This window comes from Scyliorhinus canicula, chromosome 2, assembly GCF_902713615.1.
Source record: "Scyliorhinus canicula chromosome 2, sScyCan1.1, whole genome shotgun sequence".
NCBI lineage: Eukaryota > Metazoa > Chordata > Chondrichthyes > Carcharhiniformes > Scyliorhinidae > Scyliorhinus > Scyliorhinus canicula.
This window is the reverse complement of record NC_052147.1, coordinates 17,168,599-17,191,944: the sequence shown is the minus strand read 5'-3', so window position 1 is coordinate 17,191,944 and position 23,346 is coordinate 17,168,599. Positions and strand designations below refer to the sequence as shown.

At 52.2% G+C, this 23,346-nt stretch overlaps 1 protein-coding gene across 1 annotated transcript in view; it reads left to right on the top strand.

The window, feature by feature from the left end:
• Positions 1–23,346, top strand: part of LOC119951242 (latent-transforming growth factor beta-binding protein 2-like) — a 677,784-nt gene that overhangs the window by 499,843 nt on the left and 154,595 nt on the right. The window contains exon 20 of the mRNA XM_038774298.1: positions 5,855–5,974. Within this exon, the coding sequence (XP_038630226.1) occupies positions 5,855–5,974 (120 nt within the window). The remainder of the gene's footprint in view (positions 1–5,854; positions 5,975–23,346) is intronic.

Sequence of the window (23,346 nt, the reverse complement as noted above, 5' to 3'; positions counted from 1 at the left end):
AGTCCGATTACATGTGGTAAAATATAGCCTCTACCAGGTTAACTGACCCACCAAAATTTGAACATTATGGAATGAAACCATTACAATTTAGCAAGCAAGCAAATTTGGATGCCTTGGATTGCAGAAGTGCAAAACGCGTAATTATTGTACAGATTTGGATAGCTGAATTTTTCTATTTCTTACTTATATTTTGATAATCTATATTTTACAAAAAAACTTTCATGGATAGTACTGGGACAACTCTTTAGATACATGGGGCGGGGATTCTCCGATGGCGAGTCAGAGTGTCTGCGCCTTTGTGAACTCCGTCGCGTTTCATGACGGCGCGAACGGGCCACTGGCAGCATCGATTCATGCCCCAAAAAGGGGCCAGCAGCGGGACCGCGAGAAACGCAGTGGGCGTGGCGCCAGAGCAGCGCCGTCATCATGCGACGCCCGGATGACGCGGTGCCACGCCATTTTATGTGCACGATCCGCACAGAGAGATGACTGCGGACCGCCGTGCCGCTCACAGATTCCGGGACAATGACCTGGAGACACTGCTGGACGCAGTGGAAGAGCGGAGGGCGATGACGTGGCCTCCCGCACCCGGCCAGCACAATCAGACGCAACTGCCGTGATGTGGGCATTGCCGTTAGCGCTGTGGGGCACAACCCACGTTCTGGAGAGCAGTGCCGCAAGAAGCTTCACAACCTCACAAGGGCAGTCAGGGTAAGTACCCCGAGAGTTCCCTCGGGCCAACACCCCCCCCCCCCACCACCACATGTCACGCACCCCCCCCCCCCCCCCCCCGCTCCCCCGCCCACACAGGAGTGGAGGGCACCACATTTCACCCGACCCACATGGGCACCACACGCCCCTTGCGAGCCGCCGTGGGGAGTGCCCAACCCTAACCCTAACCCCCCCCCCAGTCATAATGTTGCCAACATCTGCGTGTCTTGCTGCTGACTGTCTAACTCTGAAGCTTCCCCCCCCCCCCCGCAGGATAAGGCAGCCCACAACCATCAGGAGTGTACAAGAACCGGAGGGGGGTCACCTGTTCTGCACCCCCGTCCACATGAGTAGAGGGCCCTGGACCTCGCTGGGGGAGTCGCAACCTGGGAGGTAACGCCATGCCAGATCGGAGGCGCAGCACCAAGTGAGACTCCCCTGCCTGGCTACACTCCCTCAGTCGCTCACCTCCCCCCCCCCCACCTCACACTGCACCCCCTCACACTGCCCCCTCCATCCCCTAATCCCCCCTCACACTTCACCCCCTCACACTGCCCCATCCACCCCCTAACCCCGCTCACACTGCACACCCTCACACTGCCCCCTCACACCCGACTCCGCGAGTCTAACGACACATGCTTTATTGTGTATTCCAGGGCCAGTCGACGATCGTCCTGGAATGTCTCAGACAACCCACTGCTGTCCAGGTCCACGTCCATCCGCCCACAGGGATGCACGCCAGGGAGGGGAAGGAAGACGGACAGAAGGGCTCTTATCCGAAGCCGGGCCACAGGAGACAGACGCACAGAGGACCGACACAAACAACAGTGGCGAACAGAGGACGGACAGTCAGGACACTGACGGCCATGAAACGGATGAAGAGAGGACGGAGAGCCAGGACAGTGACGGACAGAGGACGGGGACTCTGGACAGTGACGCACAGAGGACAGCCAGACAGATGTTGGACAGACCGGACACGGCCCCTCACATGGGCGGGAGACAACGTCCATCGGTCCAAGGTTCAACCCAGGAGACCCCAGACCTGGGGTCCGGTGAGGACATGGACCTTCCGTCACTGCCTGTCAACCACTCCCTCCACCATCGCAGATACCCTCACCTCGGTTGGGTACATTAATGATGAGGCTTCTGGAACACTAACTGTTGCGCACCACACAGCCAAACTGGTACAGCAGATGGAGGTAGGAGCAGCCGAGGGGCTGGACGGTCGGAGACGCACCCACAGACCCGATGCGTTTGGAAACCCAGGGAGTGGACAACGAGATGACAGCCGCATTCCAGCATCTGCAGACACAGTTGGAGGAGTCCATCCGTGTCCAGGAGCAGGGAGTGGTGCCGGTCATGGCTGCCACACAGGCCAACAACACACAGGTGGAGTCAGTAGTGGAGGCAATGGGGGCAACAGTTTCAGCTATGGGTCAGGTTCTGCAAGGCTTCATGTGCACGCGTCATCCGTGGCCCAGGATGGGGCTGCCCTCTCACAGGCAGCCATGTCCCAGAGCCAGCTGGACATTGCTGCCGCGCTCTGGGGTCTGGCCGAGTCTCAGCAGGCCATGGCCCAGTCTCAGCAGGCTATCGTTGAGAGCGTCGGCGGCCTTGCGCACGTGCTGGATAGCGTCGGACAGGCCCACAGGGAGGTTGCACAGTCCCTTACAGGGATGGTGCGCTCCCTGAGCTCCATCTCTGCGAACGTTCAGACCCTGGTCGATGCCACAGCGGGACTTCAGGACTGGCATGGCCAGGTGTTAGTGGTGCCATGGCGCTTGTGTCCGCTCGCACCACCGTCCCATAGTGAGGCCCAGGGGCCACCGGGCTCCCCGAGGGAGAAGGAGGTTCTAGGGCCCGTCCTGGAGACTCCTGCAAGGGAGGTCCCGGAACACTCGGATTCCCCCCGTTCCGTCCCTGGTGCATCTGGTGGGCAATGGGCAGAACAGGTTGGTACCACGCCATCCAGCACGCCCGCCGAGCAGCCTGGTCCATCCAAGCCAGGCCGCCTCAGGAAACGCGCGTCGACGAGGAGCCAAGTCGCAGGGCAGGAGTCTCAGCAGTCCGCCTCCACTCAGGGGAATTACCAAGGCGTAGTGGTAGGGCCCGTAAGGCAAAGAAGTTTGACATGTAGTAAGTTGGCACGGGTGCAGGGCACAGCTTAGTTATAGGGGCTAGGGCACTTGTGTGTGAATGCCACGATTAAAGTCACTGTTACACCAAACCTAGATGCCTCTGTGCTATATCCGGTGCCTGAGGTGCGTGAAGGGAACCGAGTGGAGCTGGGGTCGAAAGTCGGTACAACGGCGAGGCGGGGTGTGTGTTCCCCCCCTCCAACCCCCCCGTTGTCCTCGGAACACTGACGCCAGCTACCCCAAATGGCCATGTAGTGGAGTGTCCGTGACGCATACAGGGACCACCCAGGTGGAAGGTGTAGCTGTGGCCATGAGTCAGACATTGTGTAACGATCCGGAGCTCGCTGCTCATCGCAGAGCGGGTTGTCGTCATTCAACATGGCACTGATCACACCCGCTTACACAAGCAATTGTGTGAGACCATCCCGTTGTGCCGCAGGTGTAAGGTGCTGTGAAAGTGGTGGTGCGGGAGCTAGGGTTGTCAGATGGTGCGGGAGGTGGAGTGGTGCTGGGTGGTGCATTTGTGCGGATTGGTGGTGCAAGTGCCTTGCTCAGCGATGACCTCCCCCTAGTTGGTGAAACGTGCGGCGGTCAATGCCTCGCGTGCTCGCTCGCCAAGCCGGTGGTGTCCTGCAGCCTCCCGGCCATATCCAACCCCCATGTCGCGTCTGTGCCCCCCCCCCCATCCTCCTCCTCCTCATGTACAGATATGTCGCCCTCATCGGGCTCCCCCTGTGCCTCCTCCTCCATAACATCGCCTCTCTGCTGGGCTATGTTGTGCATGGCGCAGCAGACAACAACTATGCGGCCGACCCTCTCTGAATGGTACTGGAGGGGCCCCTCCAGAGCGGTCCAGGCACCTGAAGCACATCTTCAAGAGGCCAAAGCACCTCTCGACAATACCCCTGGTTGCTGCATGGGCCTCATTGTAGCAGGTCTCTGCGTTGGTCTGTGGCCTCCGTATTGGCGCCATCAGCCACGACTGCAATGGGTAACCCCTGTCACCCAGCAACCAGCCCCTCAGCCGGGGGGGTGGGGGGGGGGGGGGGTTGTTGTCCCTCAAACATGGCGGTGATCAAAGATTGCGCCAGTATAAAGGCATCATGCACACTGCCGGGGTACTGGGCACACACGTGCATGATCTTCATGCGGTGGTCGCAGGCCACCTGAATGTTCATGGAGTAGGTCCCCTTTTTGTTCATGAACACGTCCCTGTTCTCCAATGGTGGACGCATGGTGACATGCACCCCATCAATCACCCCCTGGATCATTAGTATCCTGGCCATTGAGGTGAATCCTGCTGCCCGGGCATCCTGGTGTGCGCGGTCCTCTGGAAACTGGATGTACCGGTCAGTGATGGCATACAGGGCATCGGTGACTGCTCAGATGCACTGGTGCACTGGTGTCTGGGAGATACCAGACAGATCCCCGCTCGGCGCCTGGAATGACCCCGTCGCGTAGATGTTGAGGGCAACCATCACCTTGATGGCCACTGGGATAGCATGTCCTCCCCTCATTCCACGGGGTGCCAGGTCTGCCATGACGTGGCATATATGTGCGACGGTCTCCCTACTCATCCGAAGTCGCCTCCTGCATGCCCTGTCCAGCAGGTCCTCGAAGGACATGCGATGACGGTACACTGTCGGGCGGGCGGGCCCGCAGCCTGAGCGGGTGACATGGGGCCCTCTGCAGCCAGTCCCTCTGCCGCAGCGACCGCTGCCGCAGCTGCTCTGAGCCACCTGCGTCGATGCTGCCAAAGAGCCACCTGCAGGGCAGCGGCTCCCGCCATGGCAGCTGGCTGGTGCTCAAGCATTACGATCTGCAGGAGGGGCGGGGAGGAATATAACATGTTTAACGATGGCGCATTGACACCTCGACAGCCAGGTGCCATGGGGTACATGTGTGCCCCGGTTGGCTGGTGTCGCTACAGACACGCAGGCACCCTGACCCCTTCCCACAGTATACGACCACTGCTCAGTTTTGCCCGTCCCTCCTCATTGCGCCACTGTGGGCTGGCCATGCCCTCACGGACGCTGGCATGTGTGTCGCTTTGACCCTTCCCAGAAATGGTCTCCATCAGCTGGGTGTTGCGGCACCTGTGGGAGGGGGGCTTGGCGCACCCACGGTCAAGGTGTGTGGCCGGGCGGGATGGCAACGCCAGTGGCCTTTGCCCATCAACATGACCTCAACTTGCAGGCGTGGCTTTGCCACCGCCCTGCCATGGCAGGCCGGCTGGCATGTAGCTCCCGCAGAAAACCCTCCCCCTCCCCCACTCCCCGGAACATGGAGGCCCTCTGCCCCGAAACAACCCCCCCCCGAACATGGCTGCAACCTTCCCCACCGCTACTTCCCCCCGAACATGGCTGCACCCTTCACCCCCCCTTCCCTCCCCCTCCTTCCCCCCCGAACATGGCTGCACCCTTCCCCCCTCCTTCCCCCCTCCTTCCCCCTCTTCTTCCCCCCCTCCTTCCCTCCCCTCCTTCCCCCCCCTCCTTCTCCCCCCTCCTTCCCCCCACCGAACATGGTTGCACTGTTCCAGCACCCCCCCCTCCGAGCATTGTGGCAACCTTCCCCAAAACCCCTCCCCCCGCCAGCACCAACCGTAGACACGACAACATGCTGCCTCTGAAAACGCCGGCCGCTCACCTTCTCACCACGCATCGTCAGCCAGCACAACTGGCTGACAAATTTATTTTGCAGGTGTGAACCACGACGGCGTGAGCTGGATAGTGGGGGGCCCGGAGAACCGCCAAACTTAGCACCTCGGGTGATTCTCCGGACAGCGCGGCGCCGACCTCAATGAAGCCGTTCTCGCCAGTTGGGAGAATAGCGGAATGGCGTCGGACCGGTGTCGCGCGAAAATCCAGTGCGAATGGCGATTCTCCGAAACGGCGTGGCATGGGAGAATCCCGCCCATGGACTATTCAGTTATTTTGTAACAAATCTCAACTTTGCTTTTAAGATGTTTTGGAAAACCCGAGCTAAGTTTTCAATTAATTTAACAGATATTGATGAATGTCGCAGCCCTAATACATGCCCTACTGGAGAATGCATCAATACCATGGGCTCCTTTCAATGTGTCAGCTGTTCAACTGGTTACAGAGCAATAAATGGAAAATGCCTAGGTAAGATTCATAAAGTTCAATTGTATGGCATTGGCACTCTTACTTGCATCAAGGAAATACAGTAAAATTGTAGATTTTGTAACATGGATTTATTACTTAAATTCTGCTTTGAAGATATTTCATTTCATTATTTTTTTTTAAATTTAGAGTAGCCAATTATTTTTTCCAATTAAGGGGCAATTTAGCGTGGCCAATCCACCTAACCTGCACATCTTTGGGTTGTGGGGGTGAAACCCATGCAGACACGGGAAGAACGTGCAAACTCCACACGGATAGTGACCCAGGGTCGGGATTCGAACCCGGGTCCTCAGCGCCGTAGGCAGCAATGCTAACCACTGTGCCACTGTGCTGCCCTCATTTGATTATTTTAAGCAGTTAGAATCCTGTGTATGTAGAATCCTGTATAAGTTGCGTTACTTTGTAATAGATTTTAGTTCTGCACCAAACAAAGCCTATTATATGACCTATTGATAATGGTGTGATATTAGTAATGGAAAAAAAACAAAAGTTGACCTGTATGTGTTTAATAGAGTTCAAGTAAAGTTTATAATTTGGAATTTACAGCAAACAAGAGATCTGCAAGATATAATCTTTTTTAATTGGACTACGGTTCCAATTTTACTTTCAAATAGGAGGCAATTACTTATAACATTCCTAATCTGCCAATAATTTATAGTGGAATATGCAGGTGGAGACAATTTGGGTAAATGCTCCACATCAAACATTTGGCTAAAAACTCTGCCAATGAACAGGTCAATTGAACAACATTATTCCTTTATTAGGTAATTGTATGCAACCAATATATCAGAACCTTAGTCACAATGATTATAAAGTGCTATTAACCACCAAGCCCACACTACTCAAGGACTTGTTTGGAAGGAAATGATCATTCCAATAAGTGTAGCACATTGATGGAACTGGCAAACAGTTACGTGAAAAATAAGTTTTCAGATTAGACCTTGGGATTTGATGGTCTTGTGATGCAGTGGTAATGGACCTACCTGTGAGCCAGAAGCTCCATGTTCAAGTCCCACTTCACGACTTGTTGACCATGGAAGGTGCATTCATTACATGGCCAAACAAGTTGATTATCAGCATGTAAATCCTTCCTCTATGCCTAATGGCAGGTGATAAGAGCGGGACAGTTTCCTGGTCCGCCATTTGACAGAAGGCTATGGCAAATGTACTTGCGAAGCACAATCATAAACCAATCCAATGGAAGTGCATGGTTGCTAATGTCCTCTTAGAGCATGGTACCTGGTGGAGGCGGTGGTTTGTAATTCACAATGCATTTCTGAGCATAGTTGAACTATAGAAGGAAGCATGGAAGTCTAATTAAGGAATCACTGATCAGTGATTGAAATGAAAACAACTTTTATTTTAGCATTTTTAACATAATGTCCAAAGTCACTACGCAGTCATTTTAATGCCTCACTCAAGCCGCTGTCAGGTTGGCGAAGTTTTAATTTGGGGACGGGTGGTTAAATTGATATAAATAGGAAACACACCTTCAATTGAAAAATGAACATGCCCACTTTCAGTTTAACTGGATTGGATTTAATGTCGGATGACTTGCAGCTGAAAGGAGTTGGCTGCAGTAGCCAAGAGCTTGTCCTGCACTTCTGAGCTTGTGAACCTCCCTCCAATATCTGACCCCACTACCTGAGATCTCTCCAGTCTGCCTGAAATCTCTCCACACCCCCGTGCCCCCCTACAGCCTCCCAAAACCATTCCTCCACACCCTGCCTTCTGTGTAAACCCTGATGCCATCTCTCCAAAACCTACCCTTTCGCAATCAATATATTTTTCTCAGTGATCTTCCCCAGTGGTACAAACCCCAGTAGTGTCACCTTCCTTGCCAGGCAGACAGACAGCCTGGTTGAAAATAGAATTAAACAATTTTAATGAGTATTGCTCAAAAAAGAGACATGGGGAAGCCTTTCATCTTGCAATCATGAGGACATTTCACGAGAATACCAATATAAGGGGAAAACAACAATATATACTGTATGAGAATAGAGTGTTGATTAGTTGGCAAGTGGACTCCTATTGGTAGAAATGTTGCTATGTGTGGTGAATTCATACTGTATTGTAATTCACACTGTATTGTATTGCATAGTATTATGTCCTTGTGGGCTCTGTCCGTGAGCCGTTGCGCGGCTCTGCCATAGGGGGAGATGAGAAGCTTGTACAGGGCTCCACCCTTGGCCCCTCCCACTGCCGTAAGTATAAAGTGCTGCAGCCATGAGCCTGCCCTCAGTTCTTCTGGTCGCAGGCAGGCTCAGTTGTAAGACTATTAAAACCACAGTTTACTTCCAATCGTGTTCCGAGTGAATTGATGGTCACATCAATATGGAGAGAAGTTAGGAAAAGAAGAGGCGTTTTAGAGCTTTGAAGCTTTTAAAATTGAGGCATTTGGTGACCTCGGGCCAACGTAGATGAGCGAGAGCAGGGATGATAGGTGAATAGATTTTGTACATAACAGAAAATGTATTTTTGGATGAGCAGCAGCTTGCAATCTGTGTAGATTGACAGATCAGCCAGGAGAGCATTGGAATAGGTCAAATGTAGACGTAACAAATACTGCAAACAAGGGTTTCAGTAATAAATTGGCGATAGTAGACAGAGTAAGGCAATGCTATGGAGGTACAGCAAGCAGAATGTTCTCAAGGTCAATATTGCCAGAGAATCGGAACAAGTTGTCCACTTATGAATGATTGAATCCCGGCCAGTACATGCTTTTCAGTGTTGAATGTTTGCCGCCCCCGGCCAAATGCAGGATCAGTGGTCGTTTTACGACATTTGTTCTGTCGTAAAACGCCACCGTTCCCATGCCATTAGATTGCGGGAGAGATGCCAAAATTGGAAACTGTACCAAGTGCCGATCGGTTTGCGATCTAACCGGCCCACTCGCGTTGGTGATATCAGGATCCCGCCATGGTCTGATGAGAAGCCAATGATCACCACTTTTAGCCAATCTCCATATATTTAATGGGAACAACCGCCTATCTAATGGCCTCTCGTGATCTAACCACCTCCCCAGCAAGTTGTCACACGGCTGTTGATTAGTACATCTTTTTAAAAAGGTGAAACAGGCGGAACGGCTGCTGTGGGAAACTGAGGAGGTGAGTAGCAATCTTCGCTTCCAGGGACACTGGGGTTGCTGCCCTTGTGAGGGTTCTCAGGGGATCGTAGGCCTCCAGGTGCATGCCCTTTGGGTTGGGTAGTACCCCTAGCACTGCTGGTGCCACCCTGGCACCGCCAGACTGGCACCCTGGCACTTATTGGGCTACCCAGGAAGGTAGGGTTGCCCCTCCCATAGTGCATTGGGACTTGTGGGGGAAGGATCACTTCAGGGGCTCCAGACAGAGACTTCCTGCTAAAGAGGAGTTCCGACAAGAGGAGCTCGTCAGTGCACAAAATGGGGCTATTTGCCACCTTGGCCGTGCATTCCCTGCTGAGGCCCTCTATCTAATGTAAATGCTGTTTTATAGTGTTGTGTCTCTCGGCACTGCGAGCACCGGAAAACACACAGCTAAATGCGCTCGCTGTTGGATTTTGGTCCCATTTAGTTACATCGTGCCCCTTATGTCGAACAGAAGAAAATCCAGTAATTAAGATGGTGTATTGAAATCAGGCACAGCTTTAAGCATTCTTAGCTCAACAATACGGCAATTCACTGGAGACTAAATTTTTAAAATGACTATAGAACTGTGTGTACATGAGACAGTTGTTTGGTTCTTAGTAATGACTCGCTTACGCCCTTCATAATATTCTCCCTACCTTGGCATTTGCATTAATACTGTGCACTCTGTGTCTTTCAGTGAGCCTGCGCCCCCACCCCCATCTCGCAGTTACCTGTTCCTGTAACAAATTTCAAGCAGATGTTGTTGATCAAATACTCATATATTGGATAACATACTGCAGAAGGTCAAAAATTCAAACCAAAAGACGAGGGGAATATTTTGCCGAGCAAACTGCAACAGATGTGCTACTGCAGTGTGTGTTCTCTTGCTCCAAATTGAATTTGGGTGTGTTTTCAGCAGTATGAGATTAACAAAACAGGATATTTTTCCTGTAATTTTCGAATTATAGACCACAAGACTTTAGAAGTTACGTTTAAAGAATAAAACTGACAATTAAACTGCTTTTAATAACTGCATACCCATAGAAATATAATTGATTTTAATGGGTGACAGCATATATAGTTTATTCCACGAGATATAGGGCTGGATTCTTCCACCTTGCCCGCCACAAGATCGCCACGGGCGAGACGCAGGCAATGGAGAAGTCCATTGACCTCGGATGGGATTTGCCCATAGTCACAAATTATTTCAGAAATTGTGGTGAACGTATTGTACTAACCATTCGCCACTGTACTACATTGTACCACGCTGTTGCCCATGTGGGCTCCACCTATGGACCATTGTACTGTACTGCACGGAATGTATCATGTTGGTGCCCTTGTGGGCTCCCCCCTGGCTCCACCCCCTTGAGGGGAGGTTGAAAGAGCAGCAGCCCTGTAGGCGGCTCTCACTAGCTTAGCAGTCGCAGGCAGGCACTGTTCTAGTCGATTAAAGCCACTGTTCACTTCAACTCTCCATCTCGTGTGAATTGATGGTCGCATCAATTTAATCAGCTGCAACATCGCGATGGAAGCAGCCCTCAAACCTGACCGACTGGAACTCGATCCACAGGCCGCTGAAGCCAAAGGGATTTTTTCGCACTGGCTCCGCTGTTTTGAGGCCTACCTCGCCGCCTCCTCCTCGCCCTCCGTTACCGACGAGCAGAAGCTGAGCCTCCTCCACGCCCAGGTGAGCCATCGAATCTCCGTGCAAATCGAGGAAGCGACCACACACGCAGACGCGGTCGCGATCATGAAGCGGCAATATGTGAGGCCGGTGAACAAAGTGTTCACGAGGCACCTCCTGACCACTCGCCGCCAACACCCCGGGAATCGCTGGAGGAGTACCTGCGCAACCTGAAAGTACTCGCGCGAAGCTGCAACTACAAGGACATCACAGCCTCCCAACACACGGAACTCACCATCCGGGACGCCTATGTGGCTGGAGTCCGGTCCAACTACGTCAGACAGCGCCTGACAAGGGCGCCCTTGACTTAGAAGAGACGGTAAAACTGGCCACCTCCCTAGAAGTAGCATTTCAGAGCCTCAATGCTTTCCCCTCTGACCACGCGACGCCCTCGTGAACACCCGACCAGAGAGTACCCCAGGCCTGTGCCGTGCGACTGCCCGCCCAACCTGGGGGGCTACCCTGCTATTTCTACGGCCAGCTCCAGCACCCCAGGCAGTGTTGCCCGGCTCGGAACGCGACCTGTAGCAACTGCGGCAAGAAAGGACACTTTGCCAAAGTTTGCCTGGCCAGGTCCAAGCCCTCCAAATCACAGACCCGACGCTCAGACTCACAGGCCCGCAGACCCCGCAGTGTGGCTGCGTGCCTGCTGGCTCTGCCCCCTTCGGACGCATCATCCGCCTCGTGTCGTCCGTGGGGGCAGTCATCTTTGACTCTACACAACACGTGCGACTCACGGGGCCCGCCATCTTGGCCGCCGTCCCCCATGCGGCCCGCCATTTGCGACTCATGGGGGCCGCCATCTTGGCCGCCATCTTCAACGCCACTCGACATGTGCGACGGACGGGGCCAGCCATCTCGGGACCACCCCATCACCTCCAACTACGCTGGCTACCCGCAACTCGGCGCGGTCACCCTCGACCAGTCACGACCAAAACACCTCCGGAACTCCATGATGACCGTCCGGGTCAATGGACACGAAACGCCTTGCCTGTTTGACCCCGGGAGCATGGAGAGCTTCATTCACCCAGACACGGTAAGGCGCTGTTCGCTCCAAATCTTCCCCGCACCTCAAACAATCTCCCTCGCTTCCGGATCGCACTCAGTGCAGATCCAGGGGTACACTGTCGCGAACCTCGTGATACAGGGCGCCGAGTACGCCAATTTTAATGTACTCCCCGATCTCTGCGCTCCTCTCCTGTTGGGACTGGACTTCCAATGCAACCTCAGGAGCCTGACCCTGAAGTTCGGCGGGCCCCTACCCCCACTCACCGTCTGTAGCCTCGCGACACTAAAGGTCGACCCTCCCCGCTCTTCGCAAATCTCACCGCCGACTGTAAGCCAGTCGCCCCCAGAAGCAGGTGATACAGTATCCAGGACAGGACTTTTATCAGGTCCGAGGTACAGCGACTCTTGCGGGAAGGGATCATCGGGGCCAGTAATATCCCCTGGAGAGCTCAGCTGGTGGTCGTCAGGACCGGGGAAAAGAATCGGGTGGTTGTAGACGACAGCCAAACCATAAACTGGTACACGTACCTCGATGCGTACCCCCTCCCCCGGATAGTGGACATGGTTAATCAGATCATACACTACCGAGTCTTCTCCATGGTGGATGTGAAGTCCGCATACCACCAGCTCCCAGACCGCCCGGACGACCGCCACTACATGGCCTTTGAGGCAGATGGCCGCCTCTTCCACTTCCTTCGGGTCCCCTTTGGCGTCACAAACTAGGTCTCGGTCTTCCAAAGAACGATGGACCAAATGGTGGACCAGTACGGGCTGCGGGCCACATTTCCGTACTTGGACAACGTCACCATCTGAGGCCACGACCAGCAGGATCACGATGCCAACCTCCAGAAATTTCTCCAAACTGCCAAAGCCCTCAACCTCACTTATAATAAGGAGAAATGCATTTTCCGCACAACCAGACTAGCCATCCTTGGCTACGTCGTGGAAAACGGAGTTCTAGGGCCCGATCCCGACCGTATGCGCCCCCTCCTGCAACTCCTTCTTCCACACTGCCCCAAGGCCCTGAAAAGGTACCTCGAGTTCTTTTCCTATTACGTCCAGTGGGTCCCCGACTACGCGGACAAAGCCCGCCCACTGATCAAAGCTACCATCTTCCCACTGGCGTCTGTGGCCTGCCAGACCTTCAGCCGCATCAAGGCAGATATTGCCAAAGCCGCGGTGCGCACGGTGGACGAGTCCGCACCCTTCCAGGTGGAGAGCGACACGTCAGAGGTCGCCAATGGGGTAACTCTTTGAGGGAGTTGCCCCCAAAGTCCATTGGATGTCCACCCTCCTCCCATCCCCACAATGCAAATCCTGCCCACCCCACCCCCACCAGACCTCCTCACTGGCACCCCCCCCCCCCCTTCTTGTGAGACCCCATGACAGAGACTCCTGCCTGGAAGCCCCCCAACATAGTTTCCCATATAAGAGACCCCTGCCTGCATGCCCCCGCATTAGAGAGTCCTTTCTGGAAGGCCCCCATTACAGAGAGCCTGCTTGGATGGTCCCCATAAGAGAGCCCTGCCTGGAAGTCCCCCATAAGAGACCCCTGCCTGGATGCCCCAACACAAGAGACCCCTGTCTGGAAGTCCCCCATGAGAGGCCCCTGCCTAGATGCCCCCCTTTTACAGAGAGATCCTGCATGGAAGGCTTTCATTACAGAGAGCCCTGTCTGGCAGCCCCCCCCCCCCCCCCATTGCAGAGAGCCCTGCCTGGAAGGCCCCCAAAACAAAGACCCTTGCCGAGAAGGCCCTCATTACAGAGAGCCCTGATTAGAGGACCCCCATTACACAGCACTGCCTGGAAGTCCCCCCATTAATAATAATAATCGTTATTAGTGTCACAAGTAGGCTTACATTAACAGTGCAATGAAGTTACTGTGAAATTCCCCTAGTCACTGCACTCTGGCGCTTGTTCAGGTACACTGAGGGAGAATTCAGAATGTTCAATTCACCTAACAAACACGTCTTTCGGGACTTGTGGGAGGAACTGGCGCACCCATAGGAAACCCACGCAGACACGGGGAGAACGTGCAGGCTCCACACAGACAGTGACCCAAGCCGGGAATCGAGCCCGGGTTCCTGGTGCTGTGAAGCAACAGTACTAACCACTATGGTACCATGCCGCCCATTACAGTGAGGCCTGCCTTGAAGGCCCTCATTACAGAGAACCCTGCCTAGAAGGCCCCTATTACAGAGAGCCAGTGGCTGGGAGGCCCCAATTACAGAGAGCCCCTGCCTGGAAGGCCCCAATTACAGAGAGCCCCTGCCTAGGAGGCCCCAATTACAGAGTGCCCCTGCCTGGAAGGCCCCAATAACAGAGAGCCCCTGCCTGGGAGGCCCCAATTACAGAGAGCCCCTGCCTGGGAGGCCCCAATTACAGAGAGCCCCTGCTTGGAAGGCCCCCATTACAGAGAGCCCCTGCTTGGAAGGCCCCCATTACAGAGAGCCCCTTCCTGGAAGGCCCCCATTACAGAGAGCCCCTGCCTGGAAGGCCCCCATTACAGAGAGCCCTGCCTAGAAGGCCCCCATTACAGAGAGCCCCTGCCTGGAACGCCCCCATTACAGAGAGTCCCTGCCTGGAAGCCCTATTACAGAGATCAAAGCAAATTACTGCGGATGCTGGAATCTGAAACAAAAGGGAAAATGCTGGAAAATCTCAGCAAGTCTGGCAGCATCAGTAGGGGAAGAAAAGAGCTAATGTTTTGAGTCCGATGACTGTTTGTCAAAGCTAACAGAGAGACTGGGACCCCCACTCTCTGGAATGGAATCCCACTCTCTCTGTCTGTTAGCTTTGACAAAGAGTCATCGGACTCAAAACGTTAGCTCTTTTCTCTCCCCACAGATGCTGCCAGACTTGCTGAGATTTTCCGGCATTTCCCCTTCTAATACAGAGATCCCTGTCTGAAAAGCCTTCATTACAGAAAGCCCCTCCTTGGAATCCTTCCATTACAGGCCCCCTGCCTGGAAGCCCCATTACAGATGCCTGTCTGAAAAGCCTCCATTACAGAGAGCCTCTCCTTGGAAGCCCTTCATTACAGATACCTGCTTAGAACTCCCAATACAGAGACCCGTGCCTGGAAGCCCGCTATTAGAGACCCTGCCTAGAAAACCCCATGAGCCCCCCACCAGAGGCTCCCCATTAAAGAGACTCCCAACAGAGACCCCGCCCATTGCATAGAGCCCTGCCTGGAAGGCCTCCATTACAGAGACACCTGCCTGGAAGCCCCCCATTACAACAAGCCCTGCCTGGGAAGCCCCATTGAAGAGATCCCTGCCTAAAAAAAACCCCCATTACAGAGCCCTGCCTGGAAGCCCCCCATTACAGAGAGCCCTGCCTGGAAGCCCACATCACAGAGAGCCCTGCCTGGAAGGCCCCCATTTGAAGAGACCCCTGCTTGGAAGCCCCTATTTACAGAGACCCATGCCTGGATTGCCAACATTACAAGGAGCCCAGCCTGGAAGGCCCCATTACAGAGAGCCCTGCCTGGAAGCCCCCTATTACAGAGAGCCCTGCCTGGAAGCCCCCTATTACAGAGAGCCCTGCCTGGAAGCCCCACAAAAGAGACCCGTGCCTGCAAGTCCTCCGTGATAGAGCCCTGCCTAAAAAGCCCAAATTGCAGAAACCCCTGCCTGGAGGGCCCCCAGGGGAAGGTGATGGCCTCAATGAATTGTCTGGAATTGAATGTACAATGATTGAGTAAAGGTCTGACATTGTCGATTGTTGTGAAAACCCATCTGGTTCACTGTGATGATGTGCATAAAGCAATTCTGTACATAATATTATACATGACCTCTGACCGGCAGTGTGGCAGTGTAAGTCTACCATGCAGCTCTGTACTTCAAGGCAGAAGGGAGTAAGTTGTGTTGGTGGATAGACATATTTTGCAGTAACCCTATAATAGTTAGTTAGTGTTGGTAGTTTGTTATTTATTTGTTTCAGTTATCTTTACTACGCAGTTGTTTCATAATAAATTATTTACACTAGATGTTCTGTAATGCATCATTTAAATCAGGCAGTTTACAGAACATGACATGGTACCAAGAGTAAAGATCGTCTAAGACCAAGATGATTCTGCACAGATCTGAACAATTAAAGATAACTTCAAAGAAGAAGAAATAAATTTCATTTTTTCCACTATCCTTTGCCAGTTGTTGCTGGCGAATGATGCTCAATGTGTGATAAAACTTCGAAATCCAGGATGGAAGGCATCAAGATACTTCAACAGCTTCGGGTTACCAGTAACGTAGATGAGAATTGGCAGGTGTTTAAGCAGCAGTTCAAACTCTATGTTGCAGCCCTTGGCCTGACAAGAGGCAGATCGGGTTGCTGTTCATTGTAGCAGGTCCCCAAATAGTTGAAATTTTCAACGCGTTTGTCTTCAAAAGCGAGGCAGATAGTAACGAAGTTGACGAAGTTCTCAAGCAATTTGATTGGCATTGCTCTCCTAAAAAAATATATTTTGCACGCGCACCCAGAAAGCGGGCAAATCATTTGGTAGTTTTCTCACCGACTTAAAGGTGCAATTTTAGTACCCTCCAGTCATCAATGATCCGCGATCAGATAATATTCAGGATCTCCAATGATAAGGTACGTGAGAGGCTTCTAAGAGAAACAGCTTCAACTCGAAAATGCCAGCCATATATGTCATGGTAGCGAGCCTGCAGAAAAGCAGATCAGCACATTGATTTTGGCACAAAGGTAGAAGAGGCAGCCGATGCCATTAGTGTAGTGACGCAGTTGAATAAAACATGTGGTCCCAGTGCAGCTGGCCATTTTGAATGGCCAACCCGGCGTTTGGAAAGGTACGCTCCAAATGTGGAAGAACAAATCATTTTGCCAACCAATGTTTTTCTCGACAAAAAGAGCAACAACGAAAGCCATCAATACAGTTGATGAAGTGCCTCGGAGACATGTTCTTCATCGACATGAACTCATGCAAAATGACAATGTTGCATTGACAATTTGTAGCAACAGTGCAGTTGATGCAGAAACATGAAAAGATAAATGGACAGTGCCATTAATGATAAATGACACAGTAATAACATTCAAACGACACAGGTATGAGGGACAGGCTCATCAATGTGTCTGATGTCAAAAATCTGCAAATTATACCACAAGTAGTGAACAAAACAGTATTGATTAGAGATTACAATGGAAATTAAATCATAACGTGAGGAGGATGCGAGCTCGATATCAATGTAATAAACAGAATTTAAACGTCAAAATTTCCTGTTATGGTGGCGGAACGCGAATCACTGAAAGGAATGGAAGCTTGTGAGGAACCACAGTGCCAGTCCAGACATTTTTCGACCCAGCGAAAAATATGAAAATTTCGACGGACACATCAAAGGATGGTGTGGGAGCAGTCCTACTCCAGTAAGATCTGGAAGAAAGCTGGCTTCCAGGATGCATCCAGATTGATGTCTGATACAGAATGCAGATATACTGTTATGGGCCAGGGTTTAGAAAACTCCAATGTATATCATGGTGTTCACCTGACCTACAACTGTTTATGGAATGTGGCTCGGATGAGCACAAGAGCCTGCCTTTCAGATGTTATTCAACAGTGTTCATAGGCGCTTTTAATTAAAAAAACAAACTTTATTCTACAAATTTAGTTAACATTTGTACAAATATGCAAGAATTTTTATCAACTACAAACATAAATATCCCACATAGCTACAATAATCTATGTACAACCCTTCATGAATTCCCCCTTTAACTGTTCCAATTTAATAACAAGGTCCCATAAACCAAAAACCCATTTTCAAAGATGTGGCCCAGCACACGGCATTCTTGCTGGTATAAGACTTGGTATTGATGTTTCCTTTCCAAACAGAAGGTTTGAATTCCTTTCAGAAAGCAATTATCTCTTTTAAGTTATCAAGCAGTCTGGAAACAACTTTTAAAAGGAAGATAGAGAAACCCTTCTTTCAACCTGTGCAGTACAAACCAGTCCAAACTCAAAGCGAAAGTAAAAGTCAAAACCAAAAGTAAACTCACAGAGCCATGGCCCAGCTCCACCCACACAATGACATCACTGAAGCTATGTGATAAGACAAAAACATTTCTGAAAGGGACACTCACATGACAATACACAAATTGAAAAGGAATGCCTCAGGCTGACTAATGGGTTCACAAAGTTCCATGATTATGTATATGGGGCGCGATTCTCCCAGACAGGGAGAAATCGTAAGGCTGGCGTCAAATCCGGGCGGGTTTGACGCTAGCCTCCCCCTCCCCGACCGGGAACCGATTCTGGTCCCCGGTCGGGGCTAGTATGCCGCGGCTGTGAACTCCGGCATCGCGGGCTTAACGAATTTCGTTAAGCCCGCTTGCCAGAGTTTGCGACGGCTGACGCGTCACATGACGTCAGCCGCGCATGCGCGGATTGGAAGACTCCAACCCGCGCATGCGCGGATGACGTCATCGCGCATTTGCGCGAAACCCGCGCATGCGCGGGCCGGGATGCCCCTCAGCCACCCCGCGAAGTGATACAGCGGGGCGGCGGAAGGACAAAGGGTGCGCGGGAATCGGACCCGCTGCCTGCGATCGGTGGGCACCGATCGCGGGCCCATGGCACCCTTGGCACGGCCGTGGTACTGCCGTGCCAATCGGTGCCATGGTTGCCAAGATCGGGACTTTACGGCCGTTTTTACGAACGGCCAGACCAGGTGTGTTTGCCATTCGTAAAAACGGCCGTAAAGGGCTTGGAATTCGGCCCATCGGCCAGCTGTGAATCGCTGCTCGCCGTCAAAAAACGGCGGCAGCGATTCGTGTCGGGAGTCGGGCGTGGGGGGGGGGGGAGAATAGCGGGAGGGCGTCGGACTAGCGTGGCCGTAAAAATTTACGACCCCCGCTATTCTCCGCACCATCGTGAGTGCGGAGAATTGCGCCTATGGTCTTCCATCGTTTTTACTGGAAATGGATAACAGACCGCTGGTCGCGGTAATTAAGAAAAATCTCAATGAGATGTCCCCGAGGATTCAGCGAATTATCATGAAGTTGTAACGATATGACTTTGAGCTGATTTAAACACCAGGCAAGCGAAAGTAAAAGTCAAAAACAAAGGTAAACTCACAGAGCCACAGTATCATTGTTGCTAATACACTATCTGGAGCCGCAGACATAGAGGAAACACACCAGTTGGATGAGGACGTGCAGGTCCATGTAAACCTGGTCACGGAGTCTCTGCTAGTATCTGACAACAAGACAAAACTCAATAAAGAAGAAACCACTAAACAACATTGGCTATCCTCAAGTCCTCCGGGACATCATCTGAAGACCGTGAGGATCGAAAGATTTCTGTTAAGGCCTCAGCAATTTCCTCTCTTGCCTCCTTCAGTATTCTGGGATAGACCCCATCAGGTCCTGGAGACTTATCCACCTTAATATTTTTCAAGACGCCCAACACCTCGTCTTTTTGGATCTCAATGTGACCCAGGCTATCTACACACCCTCCTCCAGACTCAACATCCACCAATTCCTTCTCTGGTGAATACTGATGCAAAGTATTCATTTAGTACCTCTTCATTTCCTCTGGCTCCACACATAGATTCCGTCCCCGTCTTTTAGTGGGCCAACCCTTTCCCTGGCTACCCTCTTGCTCTTTATGTACGTATAAAAAGTCTTGGGATTTTCCCAAACCCTATTTGCCAATAACTTTTTGTGATCCCTTTTAGCCCTCCTGTCTCCTTGCTTAAGTACCTTCCTGCTTTCCTTATATTCCACACAGGCTTCATCTGTTCCCAGCCTTCTAGCACTGACAAATGCCTCTTTTTTTCTTTTTGACGAGACCTACAATATCTTTCGTTATCCAAAGTTCCCGAAACTTGCCATATTTATCTTTCTTCACACAGGAGCATACCGGTCCTGAATTATTTTCAACTGACATTTGAAAGCCTCCCACATGTCAGATGTTGATGTATCCTCAAACATCCACCCCCAGTCTTGGTTTTTCAGTACCCGCCTAATATTGTTATAATTAGCCTTCTTCAATTTAGCACATTCACCCTAGGTCCACTCTTATCCTTGTCCACCAGCATTTTAAAACTTACTGAATTGTGGTCACTGTTCCCGAAATGCTCCCCTACGGAAACTCATACCACCTGGCCAGGCTCATTCCCCAATATCAGGTCCAGTATAGCCCCTTCCCTAGTTGGACTATCTGCATATTGTTTTAAGAAGCTCTCCTGGATGCTCCTGACAAATTCTGCCCCATCGAAGCCCCTAGCACTAAGTGAGTCCCAGTCAATATTGGGGAAGTTAAAGTCTCCCTTCACAACAATCCTGTTGCATTTACTCCTTCCACGATCTGTCTACCTATCTGCTCCTCTATCTCCCGCTGGCTGTTGGGAGGCCTGTAGTAAACCCCCAACATTGTGACTGCACCCTTCTTATTCCTGATCTCTACCCATATAGCCTCAGTGCCCTCTGAGGTGTCCTCCCACATGTGATGCTCTCCCTCACCAGTAGTCAACTCCTTTTTACCTCCCCCTCTATCTCGCCTGAAACATCTAAATCCTGGAATGTTTAGCTGCCAATCCTGTCCTTCCCTCAACCAGGTCTCTGTAATGACAGCAACATCATAGTTCCAAGTACTAATCCAAGCTCTTAAGTTCATCTGCCTTACCCGTATTACTTCTTGCATTAAAACATATGTACTTCAGGCCACCAGTCCTGCTGTTTTCAGCAACATCTCCATGTCTGCTCTTCCTCAGAGCCATACTAGCCCTATTCCCTAGTTCTCCTCAATTTTTTCACCTTCTAACCTATTGCTCCGGTGCCCACCTCCCTGCCATACTAATTTAAACCTTCCCGTGTGACACTAGCAAACCTCGTGGCCAGGATATTTATGCCTCTCCAGTTTAGATGCAACCCGTCCTTCTTATACAGGTCACACCTTCCCCGGAAGAGCTCCCAGTGGTCCAGATAACTGAAACGTTCCCTCCTACACCAGCTGTTTAGCCACGTGTTTAGCTGCTCTATCTTCCTATTTCTAGCCTCACTGGCACGTGGCACAGGGAGTAATCCCGAAATTACAACCCTAGAGGTCCTGTCTTTTAACTTTCTGCCTAGCTCCCTGAACTCCTGCTGCAGGACCTCATCCCTTTCCTCCCTATGTCGTTAGTACCAATATGTACAACAACCTCTGCCTGTTTGCCCTCCCCCTTCAGGATGCCCGCTACCCATTCGGAGACATCCTGGACCCTGACACCAGGGAGGCAACATGCCATCCTGGAGTCCCTTTCACGCCCACAGAAGCACCTATCTGTGCCCCTGACTATCCTCTGTGTGGCTGAGGCTGCACATAGCCCCGTTTTGTGCACTGAGAAGATCCACTCGCCAGAACCCCTCAGTGTAGTGAGAAATCGGGACGCCATTTTTAAAAGGAGCCCCAAAGTGACCCCGCCGACCGCAAGCCCCAATGCACAATGGGAAGGACCCCGCCCGATCGCCACAGCACAGAAAATGACAGCATGGCACCTTGGTAGTGCCAATCTCTGAGACCCCCAGATTCGAACCCTTGCCACCCCCCCCCCAACCCCAATGCACTTTGGGAGGATCTCAGGGACCCCCACACCCCCCAACACCTGTGAAAGGCAGCTCCAGTCCAGTCACCAGTGAACACAAAATGCCAGCTGGGCACCTTGACTGTGCCCAGCCTGGCCCAGTGGTGCCTGGGTGGCACCAGCAGTGCCAGGGTACCACTGCCCAGAGGGTATATACCTGGAGACATCCGATCCCCTGAGAGACCCCCACGAGTGCCATTCCATCTGGTCCCCATTTCATAGAATTTACAGTGCAGAAGGAGGCCATTCGGCCCATCGAGTCTGCACCGGCTCTTGGAAAGAGCACCCTACCCAAACCCACACCTCCACCCTATCCCCATAACCCAGTACCCCACCTAACACTCAGGGCAATTTTGGACACTAAGGGCAATTTAGCATGGCCAATCCACCTAACCTGCATATCTTTGGACTGTGAGAGGAAACCGGAGCACCCGGAGGAAACCCACGCACACACGGGGAGAACGTGCAGACTCCGCACAGACAGTGACACAAGCTAGGAATCGAACCTGAGACCCTGGAGCTGTGAAGCAATGGTGCTAACCACAATGGAGTACTGAAAGGCACCATCTCCAAGGCGAAGGGGATTGATCCCATGCCTCGGCTAGCTCGTGAATCTACATATTAAACTGAGACTAGCTGTCTCACTATCACGGAGGGGGTTGGAAGCGTGGGGAGGGGGTTAGAGGGGTGGTTCCCGTACCTCTGACCAGTCCTCCCCCGATCAGAGCGTATCTTGCCATTTGGCCCTAGCGCACAGATTGCAACCTCCCGTGCCTGCCCGGGTGCCATGTCCTGTCCATCCTCATCCTCTCCCACATTCTCCTCGTCGGATGAGGACTGACGTCCACCCTCCTCCTCCAGCATATATCTGCTGTGCAATGTTGTGGAAGGCGCAGCAGGTCACCACAATGCAGCGGCCCTCCCAGGGCCATGCTGGAGGGCCCCTTTCAGAGCACTCCAGGCATCTGAACCGCATCATGAGGGCCAAATCACTGTTCGATCATGCTCCTGGTCACTGCATGGGTGTCATTGTAGCGGGTCTCTGCTTTTGGACTGGTCTCAAAGAGGCCAGGAACCATCCAGTGTGGCACTGTCGATGACGTTGTGCACACTGCCCGGATATTGGGTGCAGATTTGCATGATGCACATCTGATGGCCACATCATCGAGTGGAATCCCTTTCTGTTTGTGTCGAGTGGCCTGTCATCTGCAGGTGCTCATATGGCAACATGTATCCCATTGACCACCGCCTCTACCCGGGGCATCTAGACGATGGCGGCGAACCCTGCTGTCCAGTAATCCTGGTGGGCTCAGTCCACATTGGAATGGATCAACTGGGAATATAGGGCCTCCGCGATGGCGCAGATACATCTGTGCACCAAGCGCTGTGAGATCCCGGACAGCAGGTCCCCATTTGCCGCCTGGAAAGACCCCGTGGAGTAAAAGTTCAGGGCGACCATCACCTTGACGGCCACTGGGATGGGTGTCCTCCCCATTTCCCCAGAGATGTCACAATGCCCCCTGAATAGCCGGAGCATTCGATAGTATTCCCGGTCTGGCAGGTCCTCAAATGACAAGCGCTGGCGGTATACATGAGGCTTTATGCGGCGCCTCCTTTGCACCTCCTCTTTCATCCAAGTGACTGGAGGGTCTTCCATTACACTCTTGACATGTGTTTTGTTGATGGATTGTCACTGGAGAGTCAGAAGAGACTCAACTCAGAATGTTCTTTACACAAAGCCACCATATTCCCAAACTATTTTTAAAAATGTCACTATCACAGTGATATGGGGCGGGTTTCTCCATCCCTCCACACCGGATTTCTGCTGCGGCACACCGTCGGAATTCTCCGTTTCGCCGGCTAATCAATGGGGTTTCCCATTTTGGGGCAGCCACACACTGTGGAAACCCCCGGGCTGCCGGCAAAACGGAGAATTCCGACGGTGGAGAATTCAGCCCAAGGAATCTGGATAATT